The sequence below is a fragment of the Cupressus sempervirens genome, chromosome 10 (assembly GCF_028749045.1).
Source record: "Cupressus sempervirens isolate cs-2001-9-10 chromosome 10, ASM2874904v1, whole genome shotgun sequence".
Taxonomy (NCBI): domain Eukaryota; kingdom Viridiplantae; phylum Streptophyta; class Pinopsida; order Cupressales; family Cupressaceae; genus Cupressus; species Cupressus sempervirens.
This window is the reverse complement of record NC_143127.1, coordinates 381,619,037-381,644,704: the sequence shown is the minus strand read 5'-3', so window position 1 is coordinate 381,644,704 and position 25,668 is coordinate 381,619,037. Positions and strand designations below refer to the sequence as shown.

The 25,668-nt window shown below is 32.6% G+C and overlaps 1 protein-coding gene across 1 annotated transcript in view; it reads right to left on the bottom strand.

Moving 5' to 3' along the window:
* The window catches only part of LOC149534268 (uncharacterized), a 32,833-nt gene extending 29,316 nt beyond the window's left edge, over positions 1-3,517 (bottom strand). The window contains exon 1 of the mRNA XM_089807230.1: positions 1,354-3,517. Coding sequence (XP_089663356.1) covers positions 1,354-1,431 — 78 coding nt within the window. The 5' untranslated portion in view covers positions 1,432-3,517. The remainder of the gene's footprint in view (positions 1-1,353) is intronic.
* Positions 3,518-25,668: the final 22,151 nt, after the last annotated feature.

Genomic DNA, 25,668 nt, shown 5'->3' with positions numbered 1-25,668 from the left:
TACTCTGTTTGCACTTCATCAAATGGCATTGTTCTTCTGGAATCAACTGTATAATATTTTTTGAGCCTTAAAATGCTAGGCAATTGATTTTACAAAAGCAATGCTGTATTCAGTACCATTGTAGTGTTGTTTATTGATCATAATCTTCTTCACTCATATGTATTACATAATGGGTACACTGGCAAGGGTGAATGTTATCCTACAAGAAATAGCTCCTCCCAGTTGTACAATACATCTCTAAGTGCAACTAATAATGTCTTAAAACCAAAAAATAAATAAAATGGGAAAACATTAGCACCTATAGATGTTTGACAAATTTGGTCGTGAGATTAACAATATTATTGTGATTGCTCTTGCATGAACCCGGGGATCAATTATTAAAGTGATTTTTTTAACAAATGGTGTAAAACTGAAATTTAAACTACTTCAGTTGGCCAAACCACTCATGGACTGTTCGTAGATATGTAATAATGCTTTCATCACATGTATCAAACATGTAACAGAATATGGAGCACACTGACAAGTCTTGAACACCAGTTAGTAGATTTACTTATATCCACCACTGGCCCAAATCCAGAGCTCAAGTTGTACCCTGCTTTCTCCACTACGTCACTTACTGTCGTGTAGTTTGCAACTTTGTAATAGAATCTCATGACTAAAACTTAAACTAAACCACATTGTTTTCTGTTACTACAAAAGGGCACAATGAGAAACAACTGAAACATGCTACGAGATTAAAATATCTATTTCAGAATAGTGAAATCTTTTATAAAATGTACTATCCTTTTTTAATATTGTAGCATACTTCTATCCTTTTTTAAAATTGTAGCATACTACTATCCTTATAATTTATCGACAAATGACATTGTGCCCTATCATTGCAGGCTGATTTTAATCTGACTGCATATATAAAACTTTTAAAGTTGGAAACAAACACAACGACAGAAAGATTGACAATGCAATCACTCTTTCTTTGTGATTTCTAAAATCAGAGTCAAAGAGTATATAAACATACAAAGGCCATGAGTATAATTGAGGAATCAATTGGCCCAAAAACTAAAATGAATTTCAGAAAACAGTCGAATTGGTAAATGTTACACAAAGATAGATAATCCAAGAAATAAAATCATATCATACTCCATGCAAATCAATATATGATCCTGTTTATAGTTAAATATGATGCATCGCTATGACGAAAGTAATCAGAATAATGATAATATATAATTTCAGAGCACATAAAACACACAGGCCATGGTATCAGTGACACTGAAAAAAGCAATAAGATACAGATCTCTTTTATAACTGAAGGTCAAAGTAAAGCTATCAATGTTCATCCATGGGAAGAAAACAAACCTTGATTGACAGCTCCAACTCATCAGTTTTGGTCTTCTTCTCATACCCAGGTGGTGGAAATGGGAAACAACGAGACATTGTGAGGAACAGGTGTGCCAGCCAACACAAACACCTTCCAGCAACAACAACCAAAAAGCTAAAATATGAAAATATTGACACAACTTGGGTGAGGAACTGCAATTATGCTCCAAATCATGCACCATGTCACTGAATTCATCTCCAGCTCATCACCTGTGATAAAAAGGCACTGGAAACTAGATGAAGTCAATGTAGTTCAACCTAGACTTGCTTTTACAACAACTGCCATGTTCTCTATTTTCAATACTTAGATGATGCAAATCATTCACTGCATCTTGAATTCCTCAATCTCATGCCAAAACTGTACTAACCATGAGAAAAGTGCATACAAGCAGAATACCTTATCAGCAATATCCCCACTGTATACTTCAAAGCAATCCAATAGCACGGCTGAAGCACACTACTTTAATAATTAATAAAATCTATGGCTGTTTGAGATTGATATAGTTCCAAACACAACAATAACAGTGTTACGAGACAATATTCTATGTCATAATTGTCACGGTGTAACTTTCATCGTTATCTTAATCTAAACTCAAAAATTTGAAAATCCCAAGAAAGGCGATCTCGCAGAAGAGGGCAGATGTTTCAAATGAAGCCTGCTTGCTTGTTCTACAAAAAAACTCTTTACTCAATTGTCACTAGACAAGTTGTACTGATCTGAATTCTGCCTCCCTATGTTGAAACAGACTCTATAATCCAACGCACTATTGCAAAATGCTTGCTTCAGTTGCTTCTCAACAAAAAAAGCAAACATTCACTTCTAATACCCGTCTGAAATTGTCCTTCCCATACCAAGACAATCTGCCTAATCACTGCAATGTCTTGCACGTAACCAAGAAACCCTGCTGTCAGTTAATCCATTGCTGCATTGGAAAAAAGAAAGTCTTTCTACCCGAACTCCTCAAAATGACACAGGCATTGACAAAATTGTAGTAACATAATAAATGATTTGATTCAGAATGCTTTTCCTTTAGAATTCCAGGAAAATCCTCAGAAGATATGATCTACTGACAAGGTAGCAATGAGGCAAACCATACAATGATAGTGAATTCAAACGCTTGTGGACCAGAGCTCAAACGAGCAATCTCCCCCCATAATCACAATGCAGCCATGGACGAGTCCATCAAGACTGAAGCAAACCCACCCAACCCTCCTCTCAGATTTAGTGCCAAAACAAACCTGAAATACCCTCCACTGACCAAAACTGTGCAGATAATGTCTCGTTTCCGGCACCCTTGACCGAAAAATATTTGCCAAGAAAACTAATGTTTGAAAACAGCGACCTTAATTGGGTTTCCTCCAACTGATCTTAAAATTCCCCTGAAATTGACTCCCACATGCAAATTTGGATTTTGAAAACCCTAGTGATCCAAAAAAATTCACCAGTTTTCGCATTTATCAGTTTCGAAGACAGCGACCGAGAAGAGCAGCCAGAAAAAGCAAAAGCCGTAGCAAAATTGATCTTCTCCGTAGAATAACTGCAGACACATGGGGTGCTCTACCGTGCCCTGCCATACACTCATTGATAATATGACATCCCTAATTTGAACTGTATTTTAAGTCCATCAAACCCCAATATCAAAAAGTCCTCAGACTTCAAAAACATTTAAGATTAACTAACTTCCAAATTCATGGCAGCAGTATCATCAGTCATGTTTTTTCCATTGCAACAATCTAGGAAAAACACAAGCTTAATGAAAAATGATTGCTTTTACTGTTTTTTTACTCTCTTTTTTTGTGGGTGTTTCTACAAAAGAAAAATATCTGCTAATGGGGAAAGATCGACCTTTATCATGCACCAGATAACAACCTTAAAATGTTGTGCTCTGGCTTTTGGCCGATATTCGCACAGCACCGTACAAAACGACGAGTTCTGTATCGGCCGGTACAAATTTGCAATGGAGTTTGATCTGTTGTCAATTGTTTTGTGAATGTTTTGATTGGGAAAAAGTCTTGTGGCTTTGGAGGGTTTCACGCCCAGTTTTTTCCCTCAGAGAACTCTCAGGAAGGAAAGTGAAAAGGAACCATTTGCCAGGCAACGGGATTTATATAGAGCGGAACAGCACTGACTGGCAAGGTCTATATTAAAATATGAAGGGCTCTATCATGGTAGTAATTATTGTGGTGCATATGGGTTTAGTATAGCCAAGGAATAGTTGACATTTTATTTCAACTTGGCTGACAACTGCAGTTAATTTCATTTCATTGGGTCTCTTACACATGGAACCAATTAATGGATGTTTGATGTGCCTCTATTTAACCAAGGTGTTATATGAATGTTATAAGCCAAACTATGGTTCATTTGCCCTTTTCCGAAGTGGAATTGAAAAGTTGCATGCAATGGAATGCTTAGATTTAATTTATTTTGCCTTTTACTCGTTTGTCTTTACCTTCACTTTTATCTTCTTGTAATTTTATTTTTTCTTTGGTTTCATTTTGTATGTTGGTTGACATAATTTTGAATTTTTATTATGTTTGTTTTATTCTTACAATATAACTCTTGCAAGCTGAGTTCATAATTTTTTTGTTCTATTTTGTATTTTGGTTGACATAATTCTAAATTTGTATTATGTTTATTTTACACTTACGATATAACTCTTGCAAGCTGAGAGTATATTTATGAGTTCTTAATAAAATGTTTATTAAATCAATATTTTGAGTATATTGAGCATGAGCATAACACAGTGGTAGTTGTGAGCTCTTGTGATAGAGAGGTGCACAATTTGAATCATGGGAATTCCTATATGCACTAGAGGTGATTTGGCCCGACATAGTCTTTAATGAGAAGTGACAGGTGCTTGACATGGAGGAGGGAATGTTTGTAGGTGACAACTAGCAAAACATGTGTGAAACAAAGTTGACAGAGTTGTGGTAAGAGGAGTATTGATGTAGTTAAGGAGATTCGTGGTGGTGACGTAAAGCTATGGTGCAACAAGTGTGAATGAAACAGTGAACAAGGTGATAAGACAACATGGAGATTAGGAGGTGGAAGGTGCAAGGGGGTGTAGAAGAGAGAGAGTGGAGGTGATGTAGAAGGATGGAGGAAAGAAGGGGACATGGAGGATGGAGATGGCATGGGGGAGATAGGTGGATAGGGGTAAGGCAGAGATGTGGAGGTGTAGGGGTGTAGGTGGCAAGGGTAGGTTGGAAAAAAAAGTGTGTGATGGAGGAGGAGCATAAGAGATGTAAGGGGTGGTATTAGAGTATGTTGTTGATGGCGGCAATGTAAGGAGTTGATTGAGCCTAGAGGCTAGGTCATGTTGGTGACAGATGGATAAAAATGTTGTCCTTTTAAGGGCATTGGCATCGATGGATGTCCAAATACCTCATTGATTATCAACTCAAGTTGGTGATCTAATCTCCTCAAGGATGAAGTCCCCTGAATGTGACCCCATTGGTTCATAGCTCCAATCAAAAGAGAAAACCAATTATCGGTATATAGATATTGATTGTCTTAGGATATTCAAGTTTCTACATGGTCTTTGTGTTATTGTAGGGATAGTCCTTGGATTACTTTTTTAATTTGCATATTACGTAGTGAGGTGATTGACGTAATTTTTAATTTTTTAGGCTTATTTTACTCTTAAGATTCATTATATTTATTTTTATGTTTTGAATTAGATTGGTGTATAAATGTGTCTTGTAAATAGAAATGTGTTTACAATTTCATATTTTGAAAAAAAAAAAAAATCGTTAATTAGTCTTTTGAAGTTTATAAATATTTTTTGTCAATTGAATGTTAAATATTTTGAATTGAGTATTTAGGATCTCGTAGTGAGATACAAGTTCCAAGACATTAGTCACCAACAAGTTGGATAATCAATTGATCGGCTAAGAATCAATATTATATATGCAAGTGTTTATGTACGCTTCTACATTGGTAGTCATATGTACTATAGTGAGCATTTGCATTTTCTCTTTTTAGGTCATTAATTATATAGCAAATTCAAAAAAAAAAATTTGACTCGCTACCAATGGAGTTTGAAACTTTCTTATACACATATCACCTCTTAAATGCACTTTTTAGCACCCTATTGGTCATAGAATTGAGGACAAGTCAAGATGAACAAGACTAGAGAGTGTTTCAACATAGGACAACATTATGTGCAACTAAGGTGTCCAAAGACCAAGTTGTTGATATAAGTTAGTCCTAAATGTGCTCAAATTCACAAAATATATGGAGATATAATTTTGGCATACTATAGTCTCTTAAGATTTGTTGTTTTATTTCTAGAAAAATGATTTAAATTCAAATATAAATGTTGAGTTTGTTATGCCTAATTGAATTGCATTATGCATCCAAATTTACCTTAAGTTTTCTGTGAATTCAAATGTAATCCTATATATGCCCAAAAATATGGCATGTGTGATGTCTCAAGGTGATGTTGAGTGAAGTCAGTGCATGGGTAGTGTGGATATTTTTCAATCTAAAATTAAGCAAAAAAACTTTTTATACTAATCTATTAAGGAAGGATTGTACAATATTTAGGAAAAACTTAAAATATTTACTATGAAGAAGATAGGGCCAAAAATATAATAACATCACCATATATACATGTACACAACAAAATGTGTATGGGGGGAAAACCCCTTTGGTGGAAAGAAAAACACACTCCAAAAGCCTTGTTGATATATTACAACAACCTATCTTGTTAAGTCGATAGGCTTGTCTGTGGAAGATTTGAATTTTACAATTTTGCATTGGAAAATTATTAGCCTTTCTCCTATTTAATATTTTCTGACAATAAATCTTGCGTTCAACAATTTCTATTTTCTAAGTTCCTAAGAACAATCACTTTTATTTATAATACAATCTCTAGTTTATATTTTCTATTATACTCTTCATTTAATAGATTTTGTTTAACATTGTTTATAAAAAGAAAACTTCTTAATCAAAGTGGAACAGGGGAATTTGGTTATGAAGGGATTGGATGATATATTTTCTATGTTGCGAGGAGGGTTTCATAATCTTCAGTACATAGTCAATCCATTTTCCCTTATAGGTGCAGTAATGTTAACAAATCCTCATAGCCCCATTTATCAGTGAACAATTTTTCTTGGTTTATTTTTAGATTTTTGAGTTTTTTTAGTGTGACGAGTTTTGTAGGTCAAGTAATCATTTTCTTTAAAACATTTGTTTTTAAATCTATAGGAGACAAATAAATTAGCGAAGCATTGGTGTTGGAAAGAAGGTAAAAGAAAGCATTAGGGTTGTATATTATTTTAGTTATAGATTATTCATTTTAAATTACGCAAGAAAACTTTTTATGTTAATTATTTAAATCAAGACAACCATGGTTCCAAACTCTATCCTATTTAGGCACCATCATTTGATTCAAGTGTGCTAAGAATCTACTTTTATTGATTATTTGTGATTCCATATATAATAATAACTAAAATTGGAGTGTATTACTTATATATGCAAGTAATAGATTTAACAATAGGAGCTCGAATGAAATAAATGTTACCTAGATTTGACACTAAGACCTTGAATAGACAAATTCATTCATTCATCTTAAAGAGAATTTTAATTGAAATAATAATAACTAAAATTAGCTATACATCTTAAGAATAGGGAGAATTTGACAAAAAAATATAGAAAATATTTGTGCATCTAGATTTTACTTTAATATTTTTTAAGTAATATTTAATTTAATGTAGAATATATAACAATTTGCATAAAGAGATTTATATTCACATTTTAGAAATAATTTAATTTAGATTAACTTTCTAATATCAAGTGACAAATAAAATAGAAAGATTGTTGATATATCTATATATTAGTTTCAATTTATTTTAAAATTATAATTACTAATTATAAAATTATTTTAAAATAAATTTGTAAATTTAATCTAATTTATTTCTATAAGATAACTATTATAATTAAATTAATTATTTAACATTACATAATAATTATTTTATAAATTTAAAAAGTTTAAATTTAGTCCTATGAGGATTCACCTTAGATTTAAGGTTATGATTCAATTAGAATTAGAGAAAATGAGCATTATACACTATGAAATTTTATATAAAAATATTTAAACAAATTATATTTTAAAATATTTCTAATTGTACTTTAGTAAAAATCATTGTAATTTAGTAAAAAAATAATATTAAAAAAATGTTTAAAATTAATTTTCTTTCTCAATGTTCTTCAAGATGCTCTGCTCTGCTTAAAAAAATGAAAATGCCAAACTACTATAGACTTGCAAAGAAATTAGGGCAGACTTTTCATCATAAGAAGAAGAAGAAAAATCCTCAAAGTTCATTTCCTAATGGTAACCGATGGCAAAATATATCTATTGACACATATTGAAGATGGTTCCATAGGGTTGTCCAAGATTCGCATAATGCCATATTTGCAGTAGAAACTGCAAACAAATTTGCTATCTTGGAAAAACCTGCAAGCAATATCCTTAGTCAACAATGGAAAGTAGGGACTCGAACCCATCATAAGGAAATCAATTGCTTGGAAGCCAATCTTGAAATTCCTCCCACATGCGTAGACCTGCCAGTTACTCACATTCATCAATCTTTCTTCACAATTGAACATTTAGACAACCAATTTAGGGTCTCCAACCTAACAAAGTACGTACATCATGAGCTACATAAGCCCTCTTCCATATCAATTAGCCAATCTCCCTCTACAATACCCCAACCAAGAAGTTCAAAGAATCAACCTTCATCTGATTCAGAATCCCTGACTTCTTACATCCCTCCACACCGTCGGCAAGCACCCTCAAACGTTTCCTCCCCATCAAACCCTAAATTATCTTCTGGTTTGATTTCCCCAGTTAAACCCTCAAACAATCCCATTAAGATTACCATTAAAGAAGTTGAAGACAACTGAAGTGAGTGTCTTAAGGGAGGAATCTTCACAATTTGGAATGGCCCTTTGAGAGATTTCCCTCTTTTATCCGATTGGCTGGAGGAAAACTATGAGGACCAAGTAAGTATTTTTCACTATTCTAATAGAAATCTTTATCTACAATGTGAAGAAGAATCTATTAAAAAAGAATTTATTTTAGTCTCTGAGTGTCTTTTCAATGGTCATAGCATCAAATTTATGGAATGGTCTCATGATTTTCGTATAGAAAAGTTAGAATGCATGATTCCTACATGGTTTAATATGCCTTCTCTTCCTCCGAAGTTGCTTCAATTAAATATTATTAAATCTATAGGATTAGCTGTGGGAGAAGTCATAGGTATTGATTCCTCTTTTTATTGTTGCAATAGTGTTAAATTGCTTATCAATACCAAATTCAATCATCCATCAAAGTTTTAAAAGAAAGTAATAACTAAGAAAACCTCATATGATCTTAACTTTCACATCTATGAAGGTGAAATAGCTAAAAATTTAAAATTTGATGACATCCACAAAATTAGACCCAAAATTCTTCCTCTCACTTCTGATTTCAGAAGTAAGTTTCCTTGGATGAGAATAATGAAGAACAAAAGGAACCAGAAATACATAGAGTAGAATCTTCCAACAAACTATCAGGAGAAGTATGTATTCCAAATAGAGTCGATTCACACAAAAGAGACAAGCACCAGAAGGATAGAAGATCTTCCAGTAGATAAAGGGAGGCTTAAATCAATAATGGTGACTAATTACAAGGAAAAAAATAGATATGGTTTTTTATGGCCTGTCCTACAAAATACAAAAACAAAAAGAAAAAAGAAAAGGAAAGCATCTAAAAACAATAAGGACTCAAGCAGGAATGGAAATAGAGTGTCTCTACCTTCTCAGCGGTAGCAAATAAATAGGGAAAGAGAAAATGGAGCCTCGAAAAAGCTTTCTATACCTATCTCAAATCTTGCAAATAAAGGTGTTGAGTAAGAGAAGATTTCAAGCAGAAACCAAAAAGGATAATAAAGGGAGTATTATAAAGGATATGGAGAATCATTTACAATTTAACTTTGAAGAAGATATCACAGAGAATTATATAACACAAAAGGAAACAAACAAATTGGAGAATGTCTAGGCTCAAGACATGACAAATAAAACTCCATCTCTGACTTCCAGAAAGCTATGTAAATTTTGGCAAACACCAACAACTTCAAAGAGTTCTCCATTCACTCCTAGCAGCAGTCATTAGAGATGAATTTAAGAACAATAGATAAGGTACCTTAAAAGAACTCCAAGAATTTTTGAATAAGGACAATACCTTGGATTCAACAATGGGGGAATTGAGCATATCTAAATTAGAAGAAGACAGGTTGAACCACCTTACTGATCAGCTAGTTCGAGTCTTTTGTGTTGAAAACATTGATGAAAGTACAGATGCACAAAAAGAGGAATTAATTAAAGAAATCCTCAAATTAGGAGGGAGTAACTACACAGATGAAGACCTAAGGAAAGATTTATTAAAAATTGAAAAGGAGGATAATAATCTGAGGCAATCTTAGATAAAAGAGCAAGGTGAGGGGCAAGAGAAAAAGGGGAAAGATGGCAGTAATAACAACATAGTGGGATCAGATGCAGACTTAGAAAATCATTTTGGCATGGTGTATTAGCTTCTCAAAGAACTAGTATAGGAAGAAAAGGATAGGAGCCCCAAAGGAAAAATTGGTGTAGCTAAGACAACAAAAGCAAATCTAGACCAGTTAGGAATTCATATGAATCAAGAAGGGCTTAAATATCTTATATGTGGCAAAATGAAAGGCAAAAGAGGTAGAAGATCATTAAAAGAACTCAGAGAAGTAGCCAAGCGTAGCAGAGAACAACAAAAGATTGATCAAATTTTTAATGTTGGGAAGGGGAAGTGCCTTCCCGAGGAGATATGAGGATCACGACATGGAATACTAGGGCCTTAATGCCCCTAGCAGAAAGAGGTTATTAAAACATAACCTCAAATCCTTTGATTCTAGAATTATTCTCATTCAAGAAACTAAACTAAATAAGTTAGAAATTCCTAAATTAGACAAAAGGTTAGGACTATGGAACTCAGTATTTCAAGAATCAATAGGGGCTTCAGGGGATTTAGGGATCCTCTGGAATCTCAGGAAGGTAGATATAAACATCATTAATTTAAATAACAATTGGATGAGAGGTTGGGTCCAGAGCCTCAAATCTGGCCTCAAATTAATCCTCATTAATATTTATGGGCCTATTACCAACCTCAATAAAAGATTAGTTTGGGAAGAAATTGGCTCTTTTATAAATAATTTTAAAGATAATTTGTTCTTATTAAGAGGAGACTTTAACACAATTTTAGATATTAATGAAAAAATAGGTGGTAATCAGCAACTATCGCAAGCTTCTAGGATTTCAATGCATGGTACAATTCCTATAGCTTGATAGATATACCTATTAGTAATGGTGTTTATACATGGAACAACAAGAGATAAGATTTTGCATACATAACGGAGAAACTAGACAGGTTCATGATTAAAGGGGACCCTAATGCTAAGAACCTAAATTTTCACTCTTCCATGCTTCCTGTCGCTGGGTTTGATCACTTTTCGATCAGATTTGAATTTTCAGAACCACACAAACCTGCTAGGAATCCATTTAAATGTGAGAAAATGTGGTTCTTAGATGTTGGCTTCATTAACATCATCAAAGAATGGTGGGCGCAAGACAATTTTGAAGTATCTAAGATGTATGTATTTGTTGCCAAAATGAGGATGCTTAAGGAATGAATCCTCATATGGAACAAGGAGCACTTCAATGATATTTTTAAAGAAAAATTAGATATAGAAAATTAATTTTAAAAATTAAATTCAGAAGTGATTAAGAAAGGGATGGACAATGGCAGTTATATGCGAGAAAAAAAATTATTGGCAAGGCAAGAGGATATTCTAACCAAAGAGGAAATCTTTTGGAGACAAAAATCTAGAGAAAAATGGTTAGATGAAGGAGACCAAAACAAAAAATACTTCCATAATTCCACTTTATACAACAGATCTAAGAGCAAAATAATGGCTATTAAGAATCATTTGGGCATTATAACAGATAAACCAAGTGAAATCGCAGATACCTTTCTTAAATATTTTTCAGAATACGTTAAACAACTATGAAGGGTCCAATAGAGCAACACAAGCTAAGCTACTTAAAGTGATTCGTAAAATTGTTAGTACGGAAGATAATAGGGCTTTAAATAAACCCATCTCCTTGGAAGAAGTCAAAAAGGTGGTTTTCAAAATGAATCCAAACAAATCCCCTGGCCCAAATGGCTTCTAAGCCTTCTTTTACCAAAAATGTTGGAATATCATAGGCGTAGACCTATGGAAAGCAATTGAAGCGTTTAGAAATGGGGTTGCTCTTTTATCAGAGATCAATCATTCATTCTTCACCTTGATTCCCAAAAAGTAAGAACCTGAAACCCCAAGAGACTTTAGACCCATTGAGCTATGCAACACAGTGTATAAAATTTTCTCTAAAATTTTAGCTAATAGGTTAAATGAGATACTCCCTAAAATTATATCAGAAGAACAAACAGCCTTTCTGCCGGGTAGATCTATCCTAGATGGTATTATAACCATCCAAGAGACTATTCATTCAGCATGTATGAACAAGGAGCCATGTATGTTCATGAAATTGGATATTCAAAAAGTATATGATATGGTTGATTGGAGATTCCTCTGCAAGGTTCTAGAAGCTTTTGGCTTCTCTCGTCAATGGATCAATCTTATCTACAAATTCATACCTACTATTAAAATCTTGATTCTCATTAATGAAACACCGAAAGGCTACTTTGATATATCTAGAGGCATTAGACAAGGAGACCCTTTATCCCCCTCCCTTTATCTCATCATGGTTGAAGCATTTGGGAGAGCAGTGACCGATGCATATAGTAGGAAAAAAAAATTAGCTATTTCGGTCACTAAAAATATGCCCAATATTACTCACCAACAATATGTTGACGACACTATATTGCCAGGCAGAAGTAGGATAGATGAGGCCTTGAGTCTTAAATCCATCATTAAAGCATATGTGGAAGCTTTTGGTCAAAAAGTAAATGAGTTCAAATCTGAGATTTACTTTATGAATACGAAACCAACATTAGAATAACAGATCTGCAGAATCATGGGATACAAAAAAGGTCAATTCCCCTACAAGTATCTGGGAATCACCTTAGAAAAAGGAATGAAATCCAACAAAGTGTGGTGTAATACCCTTGGAAAAATGGATGCCAAACTTGGATGTTGGAAGGATAGATGGCTAACAAAGGCTGGAAAATGTACTAAGATCATATTAGTATTATTAGCCATCTCGATCTTCCCATTATCTTGCTTGCCTTTGTCCAAATGGAACCTCCTTAAATTCGAAACCAAAATGCGGAATTTTCTTTGGAATGATTGTGAAGAGGACAAAAAATTGGCACTCATTAAATGGGAGAAAATCTGCAAACCCAAGGATTTGGGTGGGTTAGGGATCAAGAATCTTCAATGGCAAAATGAAGCACTATTATACAACAAATATTTAAATAAGGAGGATCCTCTATCTATTTTTAGGACCAAACACCCCTCGAAAGGGTCAGAATGTTGGAAATTTATGCTTAATTATAGGCATTTGATTTCAAAGTACTTGACTTGGGCTGTAGGTAAGGGTGAAGAGGCTTTGTTTTGGGAAGATTCATGGGATGGTCACCCCCCTTTGCACAGTTGCCGCTCAATTAAGGATCTCAAAGACAAATTAAGCTCTCTGTGGGGAACTAGAGTTTGTGACTATAGGACAGTAGTTTATGAAGATGGTAATCCAAAATGGGTGTGGAAATCTTTGGAAGGCTTGGATGTGAATGTCCAATCAACTAAAGTCTACCAAAAGTTGTTAGAAGATAGAAGGATTAGGCAATCTAAGAAGGAAGATGAAGAAGATGAATTTATATGGGCAGCCTCTAACAATGGTAACTATAGTGTGAAAAATGGATATAGGGCTATTTCAGACTCCCAAAGATGGGACAATGAGAGTATTCCATTCAAGCTATGTTGGGACTCTTTGTGTCTTCCTAAAGCAGGCTTTTTCTTATGGTTAGCATTTCAAAACAGAATTTTGACCATGGATAAGATGAGGAAGTTTGGTCTACAAGGTCCTTCTAGATGTGTTTTATGTAAGCACAATAGTGAAGACTTTGATCGCATTCTATTCAACTATCCCTTCTCCAAAAAGTGTTGGGAATGGCTTAGGAGAATGTTGGGATGGTCGACATCATTCCCGAATTCTTTGCCTAACCTACTTAAGGGATGGCCCACTTGCCAGGTCAAGGGTGCATACATTAAACTATGGAACATATGTCCATCCATTCTGATATGGGAAATCTAGAAGGAAAGAAATTTGTCTATCTTTCCAAACCAAGAATTGGAACTTGAAGAATTAATTACAAAAATTGAAGCTAGTATTGTGGAAACTACTAACTCGAATCTCATAAATTCCCAGAAAGAGGAAGTATCCTTTTCCATATGGGATAAGCAAATGAAGAAGAACTGGGTTAAACTAATCAACCCCCTACTTGTTTATCTGAAGAATAGTAAGGAGGTAAGAGCAAACTGTAGATGGGCCCCTCCCCTGGATGGGTGGGCTAAATTGAACTTCGATGGTGCTGCCTGAGGCAATCTTGGCAAGGGCGGCATTGGATGCATCATTAATAATGAGGATGGTCATTGGATAGCCAAAAAAGCTATGTCTATTCAGACTAACTCTAATAATCTTGTGGAATTAGAAGCTTTGAAAAAAGGACTTCAATTATGTCATAAATTAAAATTAACCAAAGTCATTATTGAGGGAGATTCTCAAATCATTTTAAACGCTACTAGAAAATGAAAAACCCCCAATTGGGTACTCAACTCCAATCTAGATGAGGTCCTTGCTCTTCTTGACAAGTTGGCATAATACAGGATCTGTCACATTTATAGGGAAGGCAATAAGAAAGTGGATAGTTTAGCAAATTTAGGGGCAGATGGGGTCAATTCAGTTATCATTAAGGACCATTCGCCTTTGCCAGAAAAATGATGGTTGGCTTACTCTGGTTGTGACCTCTTATTTGACTCCCCTCTTCTTCAAGTATTTACATAGTTTTGCTTTTTTTGCCTCATTTCACACACACACACACACACACACACACACACTTAGTGTTTCATTCTCATACTCATATATACCATCATATACAGTTTTTCAAACTTATATATATATAATTCTCATTAGTTCTTTGATATTGTTCTTCATCATAACCACTCATAAGTTTGTAGCATGCGAATTGATATAGGCTCATATCCCATATATTTCTAATGATATACATATATATTTGTAAGTATAGATAGTCAAATATATTATTCTATTTATATGTCTTATCTCTTCTCCTTGGGTTAGGTCCTTATTAGATGTATCAAGTGGTCTAATTAACTATCACGCGGTAGGTCTTGATTTGCTAATAATGTTTACAATATCTCATTTCATATAAGGGTTCACTTGCAGATTCTTTCCCCATCATGAATTGGGATGGTCCTTAATTAGCCTTTATAAATGTGTTGTTGGCTTTGGTCTATTCAATGATGTTTTCATCATAATGGAACCAAGCAAGATAATGCTGAGTTAAAGTAGGATGACATCATCGATTACACCTTCCAGAGGCTTCTTTTGTCTTTATATGGGTTCTCAGGCTCACTTTGTTGATTATTGACCTCATTTCTTAAAGATGGAAACTAATATCTATCTCTTTCATGCAACCAAAATTCAAACTATGGCTTTTCGTGGAAATGTAAAACAGGAACGTTGGAACAGGATATTCTATTTGGTAGATGACATGTCTCGACTGGCCATTAGCAAAGCCATCGGAGAAGGGGTCTTCGATTATCAATTCACCTGGAGGACCAATAGTGATATCATCAGTTCCTTCATCAGCTGCATGATAAGGGCTAAGGTGGAAGTTGAGGCCATTATAAGACTATGCTCTGATATTTTCATCCCAACTTGGAGGAAGGCCTTGGAGAAAGCTATTAGAAGTATTGACGATAAATTATGTATCCCACTATCAGAGAAGTATATGAAATTATCGTTGGGTGACCCTGAATTGGCAACTGCATTTCGGTGTCCGTCTCTGGTAATTCAGGAGAGTGTAGCTTTCTATCGGGAATGGCCGAAAATGGAGGCTAGTATCCAATTTCTGCTCCATTGGCGAGGAATCCTAGCTGAAGAAAATAGGGAATGGTTGATGAATTATCTCACTTTGTCCAAGGCATACATACAACCAAAAGTAAACTTTAACAACATGGATGTCCTTGAATTTTGCACACCGAACTCCAAAAAATCTAGTAGGGCCAAGACTAGTTTCGAATTTCCTCCTAAATGTTAGGTTGAGAAACCCAATGACATTTTTGAAGTCATCATGGTGGTCTGGAAATGAGGTGTGGTCTCTGGTGTTTTGTAGGTTTTGGTTAAGCATAGTTAGGGTTTGGCAATTAGTAGATATATAAGGAATGATGTGTAGGCTGGGTGGTTGCAGTCAGTTTCAAAACTATTAAGATGTTCGAAAAAGGATAATATATACCTTCTACTGTATCGGCGTAGTTTATGTATATAGATCTGGTTTGTAAATAACTATAGATATACTCTCTTCTAAATTGTACTAAATACTTGGTTTAATATATGAAGTATGTTTATATATATGGGTTTGTCTATTTATCTTCATTTGAATGTTTGGACTTTAAAGTGTTTTGGTTTTCTGTTTCTAATGGCAATTATGACAGTGTTATCTCCTTTACATCTGTAAGGTCTATTTTTTAAATTTGAGTTTAAGTTAGCTTTTCATTATTCTTTACTAGCATTATGTTTTGATGTCTTTTCATTGATTAGCTCCTTTTGATGGGATTAGGTTTCAGACACTTCAGGTCTAAGTTGTCTCAATATAGAGATACTCTGTAGGTAGGGCAAGTGTTATGAAAATTTAAGACTTGATGAGCATGTAACCGTTCAAGCTAAGAGTTGGTGGACCTCAACCCGATTAAAAGAAGGGATACAACTTCATCATTTAGCCACACGTTCCCTGATTGTAGATAAATTAGATAATTTTTTTCAAAGCCTTAGATTAGGTTTGTTTCCTTACATATAGGGCTGGGTAATGGGTCAGCTTTTTTCTCCAGGTCAATGTTTAGATCTAATCTCTATCAGGCACTCTTAGTGGCTAGTTTTGAAATGGATAGAAGAAGGTTTTGGACTAATTGTTTCTATCCATATTTAGTGACATTGGTATGGTAGAGTAGCTTTGATTGACAGTTGGATTACAAATTGGATTCTGGTGGTAAGGGTTAATCGAATCCAATTTCCACCCATCTTGCACTTCCCTAGAGATCTCTATTAGAAGTTAGGGCTTTGGTTGATGTAGCTTGAGTGTTTTCTTCAAGAGATCTTTTGTACTTTGTTTTGTGTTTTGCATAAGATTGGAGGAATCTTGACTATTCAATACTCTATTTTTTAATTTTACTAACCATCTTCTTTTGAGTACAGGATTCTTCTTCTTTCGGTTCCATTTAGGTGGATTTCCTATGATTGCTATTTATATACTAACTTTGCTAATCAATCAAGTTTTATGTGCTTAGAAGTAGTTATGGACATCAGATTTCACGATTTTAGATATTCCCATTGGAAGTTATTACTCATAACAAATATTATATTGACAAGGGTATGCCCCTCGCTATGTTGTAATTTGAAACTTTACATGACAGTTTATGTAATCTGAAACTTCATATGATAGGTTATGTTCTTAGTGGGGTATGACCCTTTTAAGATGTAATTATATAGGACTTTTTTCCCGGGCGAGACTAGAGGTTTTCTTCTTCATTCTTTCCTACCAATGCTTGCTGAATAGAGTCAAGCTGATGTAATTTTATTTTATTTAATAAAATCAATCAAGTCTTCGGCTCTTTACCGATCAAAAAAATTTAAAAAATATTTTAAAAATGTTTAGAATATAAATAATTTGCATACAAAAAAATAGGAAAACAATATAGAAAGATTTCATATATATCTAGGTATAAGTTTAATTTAATTTTTAATTAAAAATATTAGATCGAAAATAGTAAATGTAGATTTATTTTTAAAAGATTAGTAAGTGTAAGTTTTTCATTTGGTCTATAACATATGATTTTTAAAAATTGTTATTCATAATTCACTTTATTTTTTTGGTTGTTGCAATCTTTATTAAAACCAAATTTTAAGTTAGATTATTTATATTGCAATGGTCACTTTTAGATATTTTAAATATCTTGAATAATAGGTTCTTTCTATCTTCTCTATGTTTCTTAAATTAGAATAAATAATATTATTTCAATTTTTTTTTGAAATGAATCTTAGGCAAGAGCCTACAATACAAAAGTAACTTGTGAGCCTTTCATTTGAGAGGTTGTGGGTTCAAGTCTACTTGAGCTTAATACATTAATATAATTCATTACAATAAATAATTATTAAGTTGGTAGCCTTTATGTGGGAGCTTTGCTCCCAAAAATGACATTTATTGTCAGAAAAGTTGTAAGACTCTTCCAAAAATTATCTCTTCTGGTGATTTTGTAACATAGCAAGTGGTCATCATTTCTAAAATAATTTGTAAACATGCCATAATTTGCTAACATAGTAATTTGTCATCATTTTAAAAATCATTGGAGTAAATCTTGCAAAAAAGTGACATACTATCCAAATCCAAATACCAAAGTTGAAGACTAAATTAATTTTTATTCCAATTGAATTAAATGAGAAAATCTATATAAACTCAATACAATCCTATGAAATTCACACATTTTCATTTATGTTTGCATTGAGCTTCTCAAACATTCATTTCTCTTGCATTTAGGTTGTTTTTCTTGTAGAATAGTTGAATGAGTATTGCTTGTTTGATGACAAATGGAGAGAAGCGAGAGAAAGTGCATGCATTTGTATTTTGCAATAGGAGAGCTCTAATGGTATCAATTGGAACAATGTCAAACTTCTTCCTCAATTTTTCAAAGTTAATCTTTCCATTCTTGTTTCCCCTAACACAGATTTCTCACAGTAATTTCAAATTATCTTTAATGTTTTATTCTATTTTATTTTATTTCAAATTTTGTTAGTTAAAATGTTTCATTGTTGCTGATAAATTTATAAATTTTCAACAATAAAGGTCTCTTCATAAGGATTGTTCAATACATGTTTTTTTTTTACAAGAAGAAAAGAGGTATTCAAGAATAAAGTTGTAAAGATTGCTTTGATTAATATAAACTATTGAAAAGCTTTGAAAATTAATGATAGTTATATTTTATATCTTATGTTTTTTTTTATTTTTACATTATAATTTTGTTACTTTTCTCAATATAAAAATTTCACTAAATTGGTATAAATGAAAAACATTGAATTATTTTACTATATGAAATATCAAAATTATGATTTTAATTTTTAATACATACAAATGATTCATATTACTCTTTAATGTGATCCAATGTAAATGACATGCATTAACTTATCTCATAATGCAAGGTGTAATAATGATATTGAAATTTGATTTATTAAAATAATCAAATAATATTTAAATAAGAATGATATACATATGGTAATAGACAATTGTAAGTTAGCTAAAACTGTACATAATTTTTTGTCAATTTTTTTTCTTTGAATGAAGTTATTAAGTCGATAGGCTTATTGTGGGAGCTCTCCCATTTGATAGAAAAGTTATAAGACCTTATCAATTTTATAATTTTTCAATGAAGAATTCTTGAAATTTAACTTTCCTTTTTCCTTTTTCAAATGTACAAAAATCAATGAATTCTAGAAAACTAATTCTTAAAATTTAAGTATTTTTTTCAATGACGTACAAAAATTAATTAATTAAATTTAACTTCTTTTTTCATAATCTAAAAAAAAAGTTTAAACTTTCTTTTTTCAGCATATAAAAAAACTAATAATTACAACGTTTCCATTTTTTTTTCCTTTTTTTTTTCTATTTTTTCTATGTTTCTAAAAAATAAGTGATGTTATCTAAAGATACAAATTAGATTTTGCTCGAAAAGATTAATGCAACTAGATTTTAGTGGGAATGCTTGATATTTAATTTGATATGATTGTAAAAATTTGTTGCATGTATTGTTTCTTACCACCTATATTTGTATTTGCCTATAAGGCTAAATTTTTGTCACTTGTTACAAACAAGTGTTTTTTAGTTGATTTCTTGTTCTTCAATTGTTTGTGATTTTTTTTCAATAATGATTTATCATGTAAATAAAGCGGGGAGAGAACTTTGCACATAATTGACACTTTATTCAGATTGTCCTATCAATTTAAGCACAATGTTGGAATATTTTTGCACTCTAAATTTAGCTATAAAAGTTTAATTTCTTTATATATAATTTTATTTATAAAATTTAATTTACCTTTTATTTAAACTATCATTTTATATTTTATATTTTCTTTTACAAAGTTTTGCTACTTACAAAATTAGGGCTATTATAAGTCATCCAACAAAAAAATAACAATCGACACCTTTTACAATAGTCAATTCATTTTTGGCTTCATGGACCCTAGGGCCTCGCAAGGGGTCCTATCCCTTGACCCCATCTTGGGGACGCTGCCCCCAAACCCCCTAGTAATATTGCGGGGGGAAATTATACTAAATAAAGGGGAGAAATTAACCTCTGAGTTTGATTAGGCTCCATAATACAACAAATCAAATAACATTTTTAATTTTTTATAATAATTAATTAATTATATATATAGTTCCTTATAATTGTTTATTTAGTACATTTTAGATTAAATCTAATAAGTTATAAAAAAATAAGAGTAATAAAGTATTTTACTATTAATTAAATCATATTGATTTAATTATTAAGTCACTTATTATTTCTAGTTTACTTAAGCTAAACTTTGGGCATATAATTATTAGTTCTTTTATTAATTATTATCATGCAATTTAGGCTAGTTACCTTTTAAGGTTTTGATCTCCTTTTCTAAGTATTGATCTCTCTTTGTAAATTTCATTCATTCAATACAATTTGTAATTATTTTTTTGTAAATCAAGAATGTTTCATCTTTTGTGGACCTCAAAACTCCAAACTCCATAGCTTTTGCTTCTCTCTTTCTGTGACAGGTGTTTGCATGCAAGTAATTCTTGGGAGTTGTGGGATGATCTTTCATCAACTTCAATATGGTATCAGAGCTTTAGAATTTCATGCCTTTGTTCTCTTCATGAGAGGTTTGGCTTTAGTTTCCAAATCTATTATTTTTTAGAGGTTTTTTGTATTGGATCTACAGGGTCACTTTTTTCAGTGCACTTTGAGCCCAAACAGACCTCACTATTGGATTTGTAGCACCCAAAAACCTTATTTCCATATAAAATTTATCCAATTTGGACACAATTAACTGGTAAGGCAAAACAATTTGCCCCTAGATCTAGGCACACTTCCTAAGGCAACGATATTTATTTTTTGAAAAACTAATTTAAAAATCACAAAGTTAAAAAAACTTTATTTGGAAAAATGCATGGCTTTTTATTGTAAAAAGTGCATGCTTTTAAAGAAAATCATTTTTTTTTAAAGTGCCAAAGGACGCTTATGTCAACAAGTACTAATGCTACAGCAAGGTACTGTCATGCACATAGGTGCTGATGTCATCAAATCGGGGGTGAAAATTTGATGACCTTCAAACTGTCATCCTTTTGAGTTTTTTTGTCATAAAAAAGCTATTGATGGTTTTTTGGTCATATCTTGGGTATATAGAGGTATTTTTTGACAAATCTTATATCATCATAAAGCTCTTTTTGAGCCCATCATGTTGGTGCATGTTGTTTGGACATTTGATGCTATTTGGTTGTCTATTTATGTAGTCAAATTTAGGGATTCTATTTTGCACTCCAGGAGACATATCTTAAGCATGTGCTCTCCAATTTGGGAATTCTTTATATTGTTGGAAAAGTCTTCCAAAGCTCTTTCTAATGATGCTAGTTGTTTTTTCAGATTCTTCTCTAGGTACATTATATTTAGTCTTTTGCATATTTGCATTATGGTGGATATCTTGGTTATTTTACGTCTAGGGATCAATTTTGTTGCTTGAGATGATTTTTCATGGATTGTATTGTCTATTGTATTAGCTTTATGTCTCTTCTAGTCTTTATAGACATCTAATGTATGCATTCTTTCAAATGCACAAAGATAAAGTGTCATATTCCATCTGTATTTTTGTTTCGGTTATTTTGCCTTGTTTACCCTTCTAATTCAAGTAGTATCATCTGAGGGCATTCATGTAGATTACTGTATTTTTGTGATTCATTATATTTTGTATCATTTTTGTACATGCACTACTCTAATTAAAGTGTCATGGGGGGTTGATATTTTAGCTTTATTTGTCATCTTCATTTGTTTAGTGAGTATTCCTTCTATGACATTAGCCTTATAGCATGTATGAGATTGATCACCTCAGTACACACATATGTTTTCATTTGTGCATCTTGACCATGGTTCCTTGACACGTAGTTCTTTTGGCCCACTTTTCTAGTTGCCTATCATCTCATCCTTGTCTGCATTAGGGGGTGTTCTTATGTTGGTTCTTATTCTTCCTTGGTTCGATGGAGTGAACTATGCACATTCAATATTTGTTCTTATGTACTAGGTGGATGCAGTGGCTGGGTAGTTATGCATTTCAGTGAGATGGATCAATTCCATATAGACAATATTATTTTTGTTCCTACTTTGGTTGTAGCCTTCCTTATTCGATTGATCATCTCTTTAGGCTTTGGTGTTTTATGTCATCTGTATCTTCGAGTTCAGTTGTTTGTCTTATTTACCTCCTTGATTCGTGTAGTGTCTTCTGAGAACAATCATGTAGATAATACTCTTTGTTGGGTGATGCGACGCACTCCCCTGCCCACAGGTGGTTAATTATGTGGTGTTCCATGTTCACTAACAGTCATGGCTTTTGGTGCAATGGCAAATGGGCCCTACAATTGGTATCAGAGCCTGGTTTTGGCTTGGTCATGGGTTCAAATCTCCCCGGTGCCTTCCCGACCCGCGTAAGCACCTGGTATGCGCGTCGAGGGGGAGATTATTGGGTGATGCGACGCGCTCCCCTGCCCACAAGTGGTTAATTATGTGGTGTTCCATGTTCACTAACAGTCATGGCTTTTGGTGCAACAACAAATGGGCCCTACACTCTTCTCTACTTGGCCAAGTTCTATTTCAGTGGAGGTTCTTTAGATCAACAATTACTTCTTACAGATCTTTGCTACTTCTACATGCTTCAGTGGCGTTCTACATGATCATCTCTTTTGTTCCTATCTTGTGGGACATTCTATTGTTTGGAGGCTTCTTTGGTTCTTCGCTAGTTCTTTCAACATTATTTCCATCTCTTTTTGGGGTAGGGGTTTTTCCATGTGGTTTTCTCTATTTCTCCTATTTTCAAAGTTTTGGTTGTGCTTGGGTACCTCATCAGGCTTTGTTGTTGAGATCCATATCTACTTTTAGTATTAATTTCTAGGTTTTTAGCTACTCCCTAAGTTTATCTTATGAGGGGTGGTAGAGTAATAAAGTATTTTCTTATTAATTAAATCATATTTATTTAATTATTAGGTCACTTATTATCTCTACTTTAATTAAGCTAAACTTTCGGCATATAATAATTAATTTTTCTATTAATAATTATCATGCAACCTAGGTTAGTTACCTTTTAGGGTTTTGATCTCCTTTAATAAGGATTGATCTCTCTTAATAATTTTCATTAACTCAATATAATTTGCAATTCTTTTTTTGCATATAAAAAATGTTTCATCTTCTGTGGATCTAGGAATTCCAACCTCCACAGCTTTTGCTTCTATCTTTCTATGAAAGGTGTTTGCATGCATGTGATTCTTGGGAGTTGTGGGGTTGATCTTTCATCAACTTCAATAAAAATAATATAGATATTTTTATTTAAGCTTTACAATAATCTATTAGGATAATAACCATTACTAAAAGTGCTCTAATATTAGGATTTGACATTTATTAACATCTAATTTTCTACCAACACACCATTGCATGCATAAAAGCGTGCAACTGTTAGTTGCATACTCTTGCACACCAAGTTTCTTTTAAGAGAATACAAGTATTGAATCTAGAATAAATCTAACAACATTATATTACTTCTAAATATATAATAGTTTATTGTGATAAAGTAGCTACTTCAAAAATGGTACATCTAACAAGATTGTGTGACAACATCTATTTGAATACATGCATGCAAGATATCAAATCAATATTCAAACACCTTGCTTAATAACTGCGCATTGAAACTTAAACTTTCCCTATGTACACTACACATTAAAGGTGTCCACTTAACATACAAGGCACATACATACATGTGAACTTCATTTTCCATACAAAGTGTTTATATTCACAACTTCACTTGTAATAACAATTTCTCATACTGACTTAGTTATCTAAAACATATTGATTCCTATTTCCTAAAAAATAGAGATGTGTTATCTTTGCCAACTCACATGTAAGATGACAACTCTTTAGTGTTACTCTCACAAAATGAGAACATTGGATATACATATTTAAATAAATATTAAAGAAATAATTATACTTCCAATCATCAAAAGTTGAGACATCTAATTACTCCAACAATCAAGGTGAAGGTTGTGAATGTTATATGGAATATTTGTAGCATTTTGAAGGTAATTGGTCTCAAGGAATACTGTAGTACTTACATTTTCTACTCTTATAATGTTGATAGAGTTTTCAATGTTAACATTGTTTACAAGACAATTTAACTATCAATAATTATTTATCTTAATTAAAGCAACAAAATAAAAAATATTTTATCTTGGTTAAAAAATAAAACCGATCCTATTTGTTTTGAATAAAATAACTAAAATGAATCTATTTCACTAGAAAAATAAGTAGGACTAATTAATTAACGAATAATAAAGTTGAATGCACAAAGAGATTAATGTACATCATTTGATTTGTATTTCTAAAATAATTTCAAATAGTTTTAATAACATTATTAAGAGTAAGTCTCTTAAGTGTTTTTAATAAGATAACACAACTTCTTGTTATGGTTATTTGTTGAATTGTGTTTGTTTTAAATCTGTTAAGGCATTTATTTAAATCTTTCTATGAGATCACCTCTAACAGGTTCTTAAAAAGAACCTGTATTTCCATAATAAAATATGTTCATGTGTAAAATAAGGATTATAATTTGTTTTGAAACTATACTACAACAAACATGATATCTAATGTCTTTAAAATTTGTATTTTTAAGCCGATAGGCCTATTTGTGGGAGCTTTGCTCCTGGATTTTATATTTTTTCATTGGGAAATTGTCATCACATGCCTTAAAAACTTATTTCCAACCATTTTGAACTACTTTCTAATTATTTTAATTTTCTTTCATTTCTTTTTATTGTTATCTACGGTATCTAATTTTTTCCTTTCTATTAGATTTGTTGTGTCATAACATTCCTTTTAAACTTGTTTTGTCCTTCAAAGACATATAAATCTATGTTTCAAAATAAAAAAAGAGCAACAATGGAAGACATAACTTAATTTAATGGAATTTTAGAGGAGCCAGAGGAGTCTGACACATGTAAAGCATCATCTATGGATCTGAATGCGTCAGAGGGCACGATGTTCATGCATTTCAAATAAATTTAAAATTGTTTGATTCTTTGGTGAAATTTGAGTTTGTGGAATACATTATGGGTCCATTCAATTTAACTTAAACCCTTTTGATTTTTGATAGCTTTTGTTAGTGGCATGCTTAGCTACCTACACACATGCATCTTAATTTAATTTCAATTTGTAGAAATTTAAATTTTTGGAATACTTTATGGTATAAGTAGGGGTTGAGTTGAACAATGTATATTTATTTGGGACGCTTAAATATTATAATGGTGTTTTCATCTTGATTATTGATCTTTATTTTTATGCAAATATCACCCTTGTGCGACTCCATGAGCGGGAAGAGAAGCGACATATCCAATATCCTGACCTAGCTACTCATATCTACCGTCTGTGTTTCAACCTTTCTTCATTTCTCTAATTTTAAGACATCTTTTAGGTTATAGGTTTTGAATGTAGAACTAGGTTTTTTGTGTAACATTTTCTTAAAATAATTTCTCCAGTGATCACAGGAAAAGGATGCACTTCTCAGTGGAGATATAATATTTGTGTGTGGGTCCAATTAACAAGATGTTTGATTTCCTTCAATAGTTAAATTATGCTTTGAAAAAGGTATAAAATGTCATGCAAGTCTTGTACATTGGGAAGGAGTCAAAAATCATAGGCACAAAATGATTTTCC